This window comes from Erigeron canadensis, chromosome 8, assembly GCF_010389155.1.
Source record: "Erigeron canadensis isolate Cc75 chromosome 8, C_canadensis_v1, whole genome shotgun sequence".
Taxonomy (NCBI): Eukaryota; Viridiplantae; Streptophyta; class Magnoliopsida; order Asterales; family Asteraceae; genus Erigeron; species Erigeron canadensis.
In genome coordinates, this window is record NC_057768.1 from 14335171 (window position 1) to 14349898 (window position 14728).

The 14728-nt window shown below is 33.5% G+C and overlaps 1 protein-coding gene across 1 annotated transcript; it reads left to right on the forward strand.

Annotated features, from left to right (window-relative positions):
* Window positions 1-8143: 8143 nt before the first annotated feature.
* LOC122610291 (rRNA biogenesis protein rrp36-like) lies at window positions 8144-11272 on the forward strand. Its single transcript, XM_043783286.1, has 5 exons — window positions 8144-8501; window positions 8609-8887; window positions 9061-9299; window positions 9374-9583; window positions 11180-11272. The coding sequence occupies exons 1-5, from the start codon at window positions 8144-8146 to the stop codon at window positions 11270-11272; spliced, it is 1179 nt and encodes a 392-aa protein (XP_043639221.1).
* Window positions 11273-14728: the final 3456 nt, after the last annotated feature.

Sequence of the window (14728 nt, forward strand, 5' to 3'; positions counted from 1 at the left end):
TTCGCACGTAAGATTTCAATGTAGATAAATACCTGAGTAATCAAAAATATTAAGATAAGATTCAATTCTATCCTTTTAAAAGGTATTTACAAAGATATCAATGCATACCTCTCGATTGGATACATCCAACGGTAATGAACTGGTCCTCCTAATTTGGCCTCTGAAGCAAGATGAACCGAAAGATGAACCATGACATCAAAGAATGATGGTGGAAATATCCTTTCTAAATCACAAAGAATTTTCCAATCTCAATTTCCATTTGAACCAATTCATTTGGATTAAGAACCTTTGAGCATAATTGATTATAGTAACGACATAGCTTCATCACAGGATAACGCACGTGCTTAGGCAACACATTTCGCAAGGCAAGGGGAAGCAGCTGCTGCATCAAATATGGCTATCATGACTTTTAAGGCCAGATAGTTTGGAGGTTTTAACTCTACGCATCTTGATATATTAGCTGCATAACCATCTGGAACTTTCACCTTTTTGAGCACACGACAAAATATATCTTTCTCTTTTTTATCCATTGAGAAACAAGCAGGTGGAAGATACACTTTGTTGTTATTTTGAACTTTCGGATGAAGTTCAGGCCTAATACCCATTTCTTGTAAATCAAGGCGTGCTTTTACATGATCCTTGGTCTTTCTATCTTGATTCATTAGCGTTCCAATGATGTTGTCACAAACATTCTTCTCAATATGCATTACATCTAGATTATGGCGTAGCAAGTTATCTTTCCAGTATGGTAGCTCAAAAAAAAATACTTTTCTTCCAGTTAAATGGTAGATTTGGGTTGCTCTTCACAAGTTTTCCAAACTTAATTTCAAAACCATGTAGCTCATCAAGTACTTCTGACCCAGTTAAGCCACGTGGTTGTCTCTCTTGTTCTTCTGTGCCATCAAAAGACTTCTTATCTTTTCGGAAATAATGATCACATGACAAATATCGACGATGTCCCATAAAACAATATTTTTTTCTATGAGTTAAGCGTTGTGCTTTTGTATGCCTATGGCAAGAAGGACATGAAAGTTCACCTTTGGTGCTCCAGCCTGATAAATTTGCATAAGTTGGAAAGTCACTTATCGTCCATAACAAAGATGCACGCATCTGAAAGTTACTGTTTGTTGATGCATCATAAGTCTCTACTCCATTAATATCCCACAACTCCTTTAACTCGGCCACTAACGGTTCCATATAGACATCTATGTTATTCCCAGCAGATAGGCCAGGTATAAGTAAAGATAGAAAAAAGTAAGGTTGTTGCATACACATCCAAGGAGGAAGATTGTATGGCATCAAAACAACAGGCCATGTACTATGAGAAACACTCATTGTTCTATAAGGTTAAACCCATCAGTGGCTAAACCAAGCCTGACATTACGAGATTCACGGCAAAATCAGGATACTTAAAATCAAATGTTTTCCACGCTGGGGTATCTGCTGGATGTCTCAAATAACCATCTTTCGTGCGACTCTCTTCGTGCCATCTCATGTAGGCAGCTGTTTTAGATGACATAAATAGCCTTTGCAATCGTGGTATGAGCGAAAATAACGCAAGACCTTTGCTGCAATCTTCTTTTCAGAGGTGTGGTTGACTCATCTTTAGAATCTTCACTTGTTTTATACCTTGACGTGTGACATGTATCGCATTTTGTTTTTTGTTGATATTTCTTTCCAGTATAGCATACAATCGTTAGGACATGCATCAATTTTATCATAACTAAGTCCCAACTCTCGTATGATTTTCCTTACCTCATACAATGACTTTGGTATGGAAGCATCGGGGAGGCTTCCCTCACTGTATCAAGCATCAAGCTGAAACCCTTGTCACTACATTCCCAACACACTTGCCATGATACAGTCTGATGATAAATGAAAGAACCGAGAACTTTTTACACCCTGGATATAGTTTTTTCTTTGCATCTTCCAACACTTCATAGAACTTTTTTGCAGTTGTGTTTGGCATAATCCGACCTTCATTTTGAGTTTCTATTTCACTTTCTAGTCTGTTCTCACCAACCCGTGGAAGGCATCATGCACCAACCCTTGCATGTCATCTTCAGCATCTAACATAGGCGTATCACATGGTTTGGAATTCAAAGGGAAATTGTATAACCTTTAATAAACCCTTCACATAGCAGATGTGTTCTAGCCTCCTCCCGATCTACCCATATTTGATTACCGCAATCAATGCATGGACATGATATCTGTCCATTTTTACCCTCGATATAAAAGATATAATCAAGAAATTCGTCAAAACGTCTTTTATATTCAATGGTAGATCTTGGTAAAGAAATCCAACTCGTATCCATCCTAAACCTGGATTATTCAAATTACCAATTAATCACTATAAGGAACAAAAACTTTGAAAACAGTGGAAACTGTACTAGCAGCAAGAAATTCATTATTAACTAATCTAACGAAGCTTTATCCAATAGCTACAACAGTGGAAACTGTACTAGCAGCAAGAGTTGCAACAGCGGCAGTATCTGCACTAGTAGTGCGGGCTGCCACAGCGGCAGTAACTGGACTAGTAATGAGCCGCTAAAGCTAGAAAATAATAACCTGATACATTCTTACTAATATCAAAACGACCCTACCTACTTAAATTAAAAATTGCAGCTTCTTGGACAAGTACATGATGACAACCCCTAAAACAACTAAAACAACATAAATCTGTAACTTTAAACGACTAAAACTGCATTAATTCAACATAAAACTGTAACTTTAATAACGACTAAAACAACCCCTAAATCAACGAGCATGATGAAGTAACAAAGTTATTTAATCATATCAGTGTTCTATAATTAATTCTATAATAAACCACAAAACAACAAAACCCCTGAATCAAAACCCTTGAAAACAACAATAATTATAATAATCCATTACCTATTCGGTTCGAGATGTACTAAAAAATCAAAACCCACAATCGGTGTTTTGATAATGATAGCAAAATCGGTGTTTTGATAATGATAGCAAAAACCCACAATCGGTGTTTTGATTTGTAACCAAATCGGTGTTTTGTTGTTAGATAGAATTAGTGCCGTGAATTTCGAAGCGCCAAAATTTCATGAGGCGGCCTTGATAATGATAGATAAATACAGAAATACAGAATATATGAATTTAGGGGTGTATGTATTGATGGGTGATGACGTGGGATGTTTTGCAGTACTCATTTAAGATATCAAATAGTCTACCTCAAGACATATTAATAACCAGCTAATTCTATATGGGCATATTAATAAAAGTGTTATAAAACCTATTTTCGTTACTTAAGTTGCGACAGTCTAACGGTACTCATAACCTCAAAATAATAGTCTCTATACTTGGTTTACTAACCCGCATAATATACGGATATTTATAAATATATTATGAGAAAATTATTAGATGATGAAATTAAAAGATCATGTATAAATTATTAGAGTTTTGGAAGAAAATAAACATTTTGTTTAAAAAAAGAAAAAAATGAAAATGAAATAAATTTTAAGAAGGAAATATTTGTGACATCATAAATAAATTAAATAAAAAAGAACTAAGCTTTAAGAAATTTTTTGAAAGTAACAAATAAGCAAGTTTATTAAATGATGATGTCACAACAATGTTCTTTTATATAGTATAAAGATTTTTTGGAATGTTAATTTAGGGGTATATGTATTGATGGGTGATGACGTGTGAATATTGATTTGTGAATAAGGTGTGCTCGTTGACTAATTACAATTCAATCATGTATTATACTTTAATTTTAATTAATTAAAACTTTTTAAAAAACTAAATGCAGTCTTCGTTTTAATATTAAACTAGATTTTACACCCGTGTCTAACATTGAACACGGGACTTACGACATTATCAATATTAAGTCTTCATACATTCAACCATAAAGCTTGTAACTTCAAAGTTGAAGATAAACGTAAAAACTAATTGTTAAGTTCAAATGATAAGAATGTTAGCAAACAAAAAGCAAATCAATGTAATAAATGGACGTTAGAAGTATATATTTTCTCGGTATATTTTATTATTAGATATACACTATGCAATAAAGTATTGCTGTTTTGATATCGGGTTAACGTGTATTTGTTGATGAAAAATAAAAGTAAAAATTAATTTACACATGTGTTAATTTAATACATTTATACAAATCAAGAGTTGTGATTCGTTAATATTATTAGGTCAATTGTTTTTTAGTGTATATTATGATTATGATGATTAAGATTAAGATAAAATTAAAATTTTATTATATAATTATATAGTTTTTTTTCGAACAATTATATAGTGTTTTAGTCAATTACACTGAGCAGATTCTTTCTTTCCCTACCATAAATTTAGTGTTTTAGTCAATTTAGTATCTCAAAATCGAGTTATAATATATCAATAATAGAAATTATAATACATGTGTTAGATTAACTAGTGAAACAATATAATAGATTATTAGTATTAGATTATTCACATCAAAGTAATGGGATTAAGACCTCCTTTTTCTTTTCTTTTTTTGTCATTAAGTGTCAGATGTATAAATAATGTGTGTATGTATTAAGTAAAAAATAGATAATTGATGGTTATCTATCATATAACTAAAAGAGAAGGTTGGGGGTAGATTTGACATGGTAAAATAGAGTGAAGGCCCGATTAGGAGAAATATTTATAAGTTGTCATTTACATCATTTTTTTTTTGTTTTTTTGACCATAACAAAATCAGAACAACAAATGGTTCTAAACTTCCAACTAATGGTTCTAAATTATTTTATTAAAAATAAATTAAAAAAACTGATGTGTGCTTGTAAGGGCGGGTACTAGGGCTGTCAATGGGTTCGAGTTAGGGCTGGCGGGTTGAAAAACTCAGACCCTAACCCAACCCATTAAAAGTTTCAAGTCAGAAACTTCAATCATAACGACACATCAGTCACATACATGCATCAGTCATCAATATATATCACTCATCACTTATATCATCAATATATCATCACTCATATATTATTACGTTATCGGTATTCTCATATCATCACTACTCGTATCATCACTTATATACATGTATGTATGTGTGTGGATTAGTAGACTTGTCTGATGAATAGAATGATCTCATGAGGGTGCTAAGAAAGAATTCCACTAAAAACCACATTTGTTGTTAGTTTTCTCAAATTGTTGTTGCGTAGAGTGTTGACTATGGTATCTTTTAAATCCACTATGTGGACACCGGGGGTGAGTTTACCCAAGATACCAGGTTCGAGTTTTGGGGTTCTCATCTCAAAGGAATTTTTTATGAAAAAGGGTTGGAGGTTTAAAAAATCTCAGGTTAAAATTAGCTTCAACACGTCCAAATCCAATTCATTTAAAAAAAATAAAAATATTAATGACATAAATAATTTTTTATAAGCATGTCAACCACTGCCCAAATGATCTCCACCTAACACACATATATCTACCCATTTATTCACCCATAAATCCGGCGATCTCCAAAAAAAAACGATCATGAAAAATCCTTTTGGCGCTAATGAATTTGGGAAAATCCGCCTAAATAGTTCGTTTTACAATTCAGTTTTACAAGTTTTACAAGTTCTTCCACAATTCAGTTTTCACTTGGTGGCTCGAACCATAAACAGGTATTGAAAACTGATTTTTATGTATATATTATGTATATATGATCTTGTATATATGTATATATTATGAATTGTGGGTTTTCCATTTGTTTGATGTACCTGATACAAACACACAGAGAGCTGAATTGTGGCTCGAACTATTATTTATTTTATCATCATTATTATTATTCACACCAATTCTATATCATTGTTTGTTGTTTTAGGGTTTTGATATATAATGTGTAAGGGAAGGGATTTGATTAGGGGTTAGGGTTTTGAAGCTTTGCTAGACGGTTATATATATGTATATCTGCGGTATGGTGTTGGATTTAGTTTCACTGAATTCTATATGTAACTATGACGAGCGGATGAAAATATCGAATTAGTGAAATGTTACATATAATGTGTTTGTAGTTTGTGATAAATTATGGTTCATATGTATATTATGACCTGTTACTTTTTCAAATTGTACTTTATCTCATATTTAAACTGTCATCAGAATTTTACAGATGTTAGATTGTGAATTGTGGCATAAGCTCATGTTAGATTCAGTGTAGAGGTTTCAGGATTTAAATGCGGCTCTAATTGTATGTGCAGTTTGTTTGTCCATCATTTTTGAAGAATTTTACAGATATGCTTGACCATATGAGAACAGATTCTTTGTAAGGTTTATCAGGATTCTGATTACAGAGTATGTGTCTGCATAAGCTCATGCTAGATTCGGTTTTGAGGTTTCAGATTTTAAATGCGGTTCTATTTGTATGCGTAGCCTGTTTTGTCTGTCATTTTTGAAGTTAAACCATGCATGATGTTATATGCAAATTCACCTTTATTTAAGAGTATAATCTATTAGAAGAAGGTCGTTAGTGTTCTGTTTTATGATGAACTAGACTGCTAAACACTGGAATTTTTGTAGTATGTGTCATGCTATTGTTAACTGCTTGAATCTGTTGGATAAGAAAAAGGAACAGAATCATAGATTGTTAAAATCGTCGGGTTGTCTTGTCTGTCAAATAAGACATCTTAAGACCTAAGATTTTTGATCATGAATGATCCAGTAATATATGGAAAGTAGGAAGGATCATTATTGAAGTTATGTTATTCGTATATGTTATTTTCGAATGATTGGGAAAATTATATCAGAGGTTCAGGATTATAAGCTTAAGATGATGCGTTTAAGTCATATATTACTTTTGCATGTATCACAGATTACTCATGTATAATAGATTACTCAAGAATGAGTAGATTATTATCTGATGTAAAGCAACATTCTGCATTTCTGTAACTATAAGTTGGACGGATTAGGTTGCCATACAGTATCGATTGTCGGTTATTGTTGATGGCTATTTTTAATTGGTTGTAATGTTATGTAAGTGATGGAGTTTGTGAGGTTAATTGAATTTTGCAATTTGGTATTGTTGAACCAATCTGATAGCTTGCTGAATGGAAATAGTTAGCTGGGATGTTGTTGTCTGTGCTTGTTGGCTGTAGAGCTAGTTTTGTTTTAGTTATTGCAGATCCTGAATTAACCACATCGTGGCCGTGCGGCCCGTGCTTGTAGGCTTGCAAAGGGGTTTTCTGGTTGAAACGTGTTATTAGGAAAGCCATATAGATGGGTTCGCTTAGGAAGTTCTAGTGCCATCTACTTTGCAAGCCATCATGTCATGTTTAGTAATGTAGGTTTACAGGAAGTTTGTGTGTTTCATCTTAACATTTACTTTTATTGCCTGTTGTTTTCGAGTAAAATTAAGTATCAACTACTCTTGAACATGTTCATTCTGCACTGTTTTCGTTTCAAATTGTTGGGTGTTCATTGTGTTGCATGAAATTACATGCGTCAACTTGTAGGTACAGTTATTGAATCGCTCCAAGGACCTTAAGGCCTCAACTGATTCTAAACATTGGGATGTCAAATAGAATAAGCATCCCTGAAACAATATACTTCATATATCTTAGATGTATATGTGATGGGATTTCTGGACTTGTATGCACGTTATGATTATTTATAGGTTTGGGATATCTGATAAGAATTTTTTTTGTTGTGTACACCAGTAATGGAACATAAAAGTATGCAGAGCCATACAAATAAATATGAACAGGCTAAAAGGTTGAGGGTTCAAGACAACCAAAAGAGATTACAAGCTTTGGGACTGCAAAATATTGCTAAGTCTTTGACAAGTCTAATAGAAAGTGACAAAGCAAAGAAAAAGAAAAAGATACCAATGGATAACAGTGAGAAAGATGGAGAGGATATGCCTAGTTCGGAGTTTGACGATGATGTTGAGCAAGATTACCAAGAAGAAGCTGCTACAAAATTCCTAAAATGGTACTAATAACAAATCTTTTTAGGCTCTGCTGCTATAACTATTACTTATTAAGCAATCAACCATGTTGTCGCTTTTTTCATATTTAACATTCACATCATAATTGAAAAATTATTAATCAGCTAACTTAATACTACCCGGGTATCTACCTGGGTGCTTAAGCTAGTATAGATAATAAATAATATTTTTTTATGTCTCTGACAATTTGATTTATTACAGAAACAACATCCAAAATACATTGCGCCAATGTCCATGAATAGATTTGCTAATTTAGCAAAGAAACGATGCATTGCTCCAAATGTCTCCCGTGTGCTAACATCTTCAGAATCTCACATGCAGAAGGGACAAGTAATTGATATAAGGAAGGGAATAAATAGTAATGTACAAGAATTTGGCAATGGTGATAGGAGAATTGGTCAACTAATTGATACAAATCCTACTAAACAGAATAAATCAAAAGAAAAAGTTACCAAGGCTGAGTTGATCAAAAAGAATTTAGATCATTCTACTTCTGTCACGAGACACAGATCCAATGTAGCTAAGAGGAAGTTATTTGCAATTGACAATGATGATGAGTATGAGGAGCGTGACTTGAGATTTGATGGTACTTATTATTTTTTATTTAAATATCTAATATATGATATATGATTAGTAATAACTATAGGTACAGTTAGCTATTTTTGATGCTTACTTTTTTTTTTTATAATAAAGATGTTTTTGAAGCAAATGAAGCACAAGATGATGCTGAAGCCGATGACATTGAAGACATGGATGTGAATGACGTTTATGAAGAACAAGATAGTTCTGAAGATGATGAAGATGAAGACATGGATGATTTACCAAATGAGAATGATTCAGAAAATGAGGACAATGAACTTGTTGACGAAGAGCTTGAAGTTCCAGAATATGAAGCTGAGCATGAAGAGCATGAAGTTCCAGAACCAGAAAATGAAGCCCAACATGAAGTTCAACAAGTAGGAAATGAAGCAGGTTTGTTCGATCTGCTTGATTACATTGTTGGCTTGTTCGTTAATTCAAATATTGTGTGATACATGACGAATATATAAGAATTTATATTCAAACCAAGAAAATATACAGCCCAAATATATTGTATTAATTTCAAATATTTAGTATTTTTAATGTACAATGTTCACTTTTTGTAGTTCCGAATGTACGTAAAAGAGTGAGAGGACCAACACGTATGCCAAAAGTTTGGGCCCAACAAAAAGGGGAGAGAATTCCTATTTTAGTTAATGAACACGGACAACCTATTAATGACAAAAGTAGTAAACTGACCCATTTCATGGGAACCCTTTCAAGGAGTCGAAAGTATTGCTCGGTTCATAAACCATGGAATAAAGTTAAGGATGCTAAAAAACAAGCGTTGCTTGAACTCCTAAAGGTACATAATTAATAATCTTCTATATGTTAATGAATAAAGTATTAGTTTTCTCATGTGACCTGTTTCATTTGTAGACTAAATTTGATATTCCGGATGATCCTGTGACGGGCACATGGATATTGCAATCATTTGGGAGGAAGGTGAAGAACTGGAGGGCAAGACTTAAGGAAAACTTCCATGATCCGTCTTTGTCACTTGAGCAACAAAAGAAAAAAAGGCCGAAAAAAGTGCAAAAAAAACAATGGAAGAAACTTGTGAAATATTGGAATAAAGAAGAGACTAAGGTATTTGTTCAGACCTTTTTTCTAATTATTGGCATTTGTGTTACTTGTCTTAATTAGTCTATACTCGTATATGTTTCATTAGCAAATCTGTCCTCAAATTATTGGCATTTGTGTTGTGTTATATCGAATCCAGATTGTTTGGTATATGTACTATTTACACATAGTCCATGTTGGAAATATGAATATAAGGAGGCCTAACGGCTGTCATCACTCACATCACCTGTAGATAAACTGCACCACTTTAAGGCTCATTGCCAATCTTGAATTTTAGCTCATGTAGTAATGAGCTGAAAGGGTTTGTAGTGTTATATATTATTAGAATCCATGTTACTGTTTTAATGGCTTAAAGAGAGTGAATAAAGCTTCATTTTTTTATTTAGACATTGGGATGATGGAGTATAATCTCTATATGCTAGGTTGGTAATGGTTTAATATCACGAACGCGTGAATAATCTAATTACATGGGATAATTACCTCGGTGAATCTCTGTGAAATCTTTCTTTTCATAAGACGAAGGTTCATACACTTGTTGGTGGTAATGTATTTGGTACTATTTTTCAAATAAAAGAGTAAATTTTATATACGAATAAAAAGTTATAAGAAAAATGATGGAAGTACCATCAGGGCTGTGAGCCTGTGACATACCCACAGCTGATGACTAAATAAGAAAACACATAAACATGAGCCACCACAACCACTAGGCTACATACTAGACACCTAGCAATAAACCAGCAAACACTATGTTCCATAAGCTCAAAGCTTCAATCGATTAGCTGAGGCTTAAATCTTTAGTGACATGATCTTCAATCGGACAACTTCATAAATAATCTGATTTGGCTAATTTGATGTATGTAAAGCATTTCAAGTATGTAAGCTACTCAGTTGAAAGTTTTTTCTGCCACTTTTGTATAGTAAAAGTGTAAACTAAGCATGCGTAATCTGCTAGACCTAGGTTGAGTTATAATTACTTCGGAAATTATTTCTTATCAGTTAGATAGAGCTTCATTCTATTTATTGTATTGTTTTTCTTATCAATAGAGATTAGGAATTGTAATTAGGTTAGGAAACATTTCCATCAACAGTAGGTACAGATAGGGCTTTTAGCGTTGTAATCATGTTATGCTTAATTTACTATATTGATCTTGTATTTAGTTCGGAGTGTAGCTCTAGAAACTTGACTGCTATCAGAGAACTAGCATAATATAAAGTTTGTCTTTATCGTTTCATCTATCTGTTTTATCTTCAGTTGACCAGTTTTTTTTTTCATTTTTTTTTAGAATCGAGTCTAATTATAGTCAAATAATGAACTGTGAATGCCTGAATCTATATCTGGCATCTGCAACATTTTATTAGAGCTGAGTCTTATTATAGTCTTATTGTAGCATTACCAAAGTGAAATGTTATTTGAGTAAAGAGACGAAGAGAAAAAGTATCTTGCGCAGAGCAACATTTTAAATATGTTCATATATATACATTCACCTAATCCGTAGATACAACCTTGTGTTACTTGTCTTAATTGGTTTATACTCGTATATGTTTCATTAGCAAATATCGTTAGTTTATATACCATTCTGATATTTCACTTTGCTATTGAAGATGTTAAGTGAAAAAAACAAGGACAATCGGCAAGAAAAGAAGATGGTGCAAGTAACTGGAAAAAAAGTTATGCTCGAGTTCGTGAAGATCTAAAGGTAATCGTATGAGATAATGCAATTGTTAATGTAGCATGTCGATATCCATTGTTAATACTCATCTTCTTTTTAATTGAACAGGCATCTTTAGGACGAGATCCAAGTCGGATGGAAATGTTTGAGTCATGTTTCTCCAAAGGTGGAACTACCAAAAATGCAGAAGCTTCAAATGCAATTGTAAGTAATATATGCTTATTTATACTTATATATATCTTTTCTATATGTTTTTGATGATGTTAAAATATATATCTTATTCTTGAATGTGCTAAATTACTATCATGATTAATTCATGTATATTTTTCTTATTTTATTTGAAAGCTTTTGAGGAATTTATATTACTGTGATTAATACAGGCACAAATGAAACAAATTAAATCTAATCTTCCCGAGGGTTCCAACGATAAGCCTGGACCAGATGATGTGTTTTCTAAAGTCATGGGTAAAGATCGCAACGGTGATGCGGTCATGTATGGTTTGGGTGTTCGTGCTTCTGATGTTTGGGGGGTACTACCAAGTTGTTCCGCATGTCATAGAGAAAATATCCAATTGAAGGCTCAATGTGAAGAACTTACTAGTAAAGTGGTCCAGTTACGAGCCCAAGCAAAGATGAATGAGTCGATGGATGGTTCCAGTGTTCCGCCTTCCGCATCACATTGCCCTGTTGCAACCAATGGACCTCCACGTTTACGGGTATGTTTCTTTTCATTAATGTTCTGCCTTTTACATGAATTGATAAATCACAATTGAAACGGTAGACATAAACCCCTATCATAATAGTACTACTGGATGAATGTTCATTGAATTATAAAATGGTTGTGGAAATATTTTGCTCATCATTTGCTTGTCCAGCTAGTTTTACTTGTTAACATATGTCCACTATATATTGTGTTATATTTGTCTACTTTTTTGGTTGTGTTTGCCTGCTTGTTTTACTTTTAGACATACATTTGTTATGGCAATTTAGGATATATTTGGAGTTAGTTACTATCTTTGACTTTTACTTGTAGGTTTGACTTTGACCTTGACTTGACCTTGCATTTTATGCATTAGTGTGGAGTATTATGTGTACATTACAGGGAGAAAACATGTAGGTTTGGCAGTATCTTCACAAGGACTATATGTACATAACAAGGTGAAAACATATATTATTAAAGTTAATAAGTAGTCAAGAGTATCGAGTACAGATTACATGATATACTTCTTCAACGATAAAGATCATTAGCTAGTGAGATCCCTTAAAGGGTAGTAAACTATTAGCTTAGAAAAAATTGTTTTAAGTGTCATAGCATCATACTAGTCAAATTCCCCAAGCTAAAGGGAGAATTTGTTTATTACAAAGCTAGTTAGATTTATAGAGGAACCCAAGTGGGATTTTTGGGACTAATGAAGCAGGCCTTCACGTTAGAGTTGAGCAATTTCAGTGCAACATCCGATTTAATGCATCACGGAGTTTTATACTGGTTAATGGACACTCTTTGTTTGATAAACAAGTCCATTAGGGACTCAAACGTGCCAGACTTCACCACGCTTATCTCAAGTGGTCCAATAGCTATATCATTGGTGCGTAGTCGCCTGTATATGTAATCCAGATCTTCTTCTATAGAATACAACATTCTTGAAGCACCTTAGGGCCAAGTGGGGAGGTGACCTTTTCTAGGACTGAGGGTGTGTTGTGTTTGACCTCCCAGTATATGACGTAGTGTCCTGGCAGCATAGCTAGTATATTCCACAAGTAGAACATTGTACGGTTCTAAAAGTTTTTTTGCTGCCATGATGCTCTTATGAAGATCTTCTTCATTAGTTTTGTCGCTTTCTATGCTTAGAATGAACCGAAATTGTGGGGTTCGGTTATGCAATCCAGTCACTTGGAGCACGTCTCCAATACGACATCGGCCTAGCCCTGAATCAACCAAAAAAACAGACTTTTTAATAAGTTGAACACTTCATCGATGTTGGCATCTTACAAGTAGGCTAGGTTGAAATGCAAACGTAAGAGGATTAAAACAGATGTATCAATATGAAATATATACTTATATTCATGGTTAATTATACTAGCTTGTTTCATCCGGGATACTGGAAATAGAGTAGTAGATGATTATGCATGATCTCTTGATAAAAATTTAATATTGCAAAAGAAATTTTCAACCACATCTACTATTATAAAGAAAATGAGGCAAAAACAGGTGATTAGGCAGAGCTCCTTGTTATGTCTGAAAATTTTATTTAAAAATAGGTCCATTTTTCAATTCCATTTTCCAACTTGAGCATAAGTCAATATACTTTGCCTGGGGCCATAAGTCACACACTATTTCTTTCCATGATTGACGGCTGCATATGTTTTTAATCTCATCTGCGTGATGTGAGTCTGCTAACTTGAGCATAGCAGACATGGCTAATCGGCACCTAGAATATGTTATCATTAGGTTCAATTGGCCACAACGAATAACGCTGCATAGACTGCTCCAGTTGCGTTCAAGGAACACATAGCTGATGCAAATACGGCTCCAAGCCGTGTGACTTGCTGGCGGTGGATTAGCCCTGCCAGTAGCTAGCAATAGATGCTTTTTGGATTATGGAGGCAGAATGGAGGTAGTTCAGAATGGAGGTTATATATGTTTTTAGATTATGGAGACAGAATGGAGGTAGTTCAGAATGTTTTTTTTGTTGGTTAAGGTTTTAGTGTTGGTTTTATTGAATCAGATTACAAAATTATTAGATACATGTATGTATATATATATATATAGAGAGAGAGAGAGGTTATATATGCTTTTAGATTATGGATTTAGGCCTTGGAATTTTAGTTGGTTTTGAAAGTATAATGATCAAGGTTATGTTCTTATTGTATGTTAAGATTAATCAGATCTTTTTATTATCATTAGTATACGACATGACTACACGTGGAACACAGTGGCGGATAGTTTCTGTTTTAATCTTCAGGGGGACAGGGTAGTTTTTCAGGTAGTTTTTCTGCATTTATATTCTTTCGACATGACAAGATTGTTGCATCCCATGTATTCTGTTCATGACCTGTTAACTACCAGTGACGACTACAAGTTATAGGAAATCTGTTTGTAAATTCAGTATTTTTTCAAATAGATGCACCAATTAATCTTTATTACAGTTTGTTTCGCAAAATGATTACCCTTTATCTGAAAGCCTAGTTCTGGTTTGGAGTGCTACTCAAGTGCATACATAAAAATGATGGCAAGATTATATCCCATTGACTATCTTCCTTCACCCCCCATTAGGGTCTTGAAGATATTTTAAGTTCTACTTTCTGCCTTATTGCTCTTAATCCCAATGGTATCTAATCTTTAATCTGGTTTTCATTTTACGGAAAATGAATTTAATTGTTTTGTTTTCTGCCTTTTCTTTTGATATTTTCAACATTGAGTTCTATAACATTTCACTCATGTCATGTCTGGTAGTAAGATAGTTATAATTAATGCTTTATT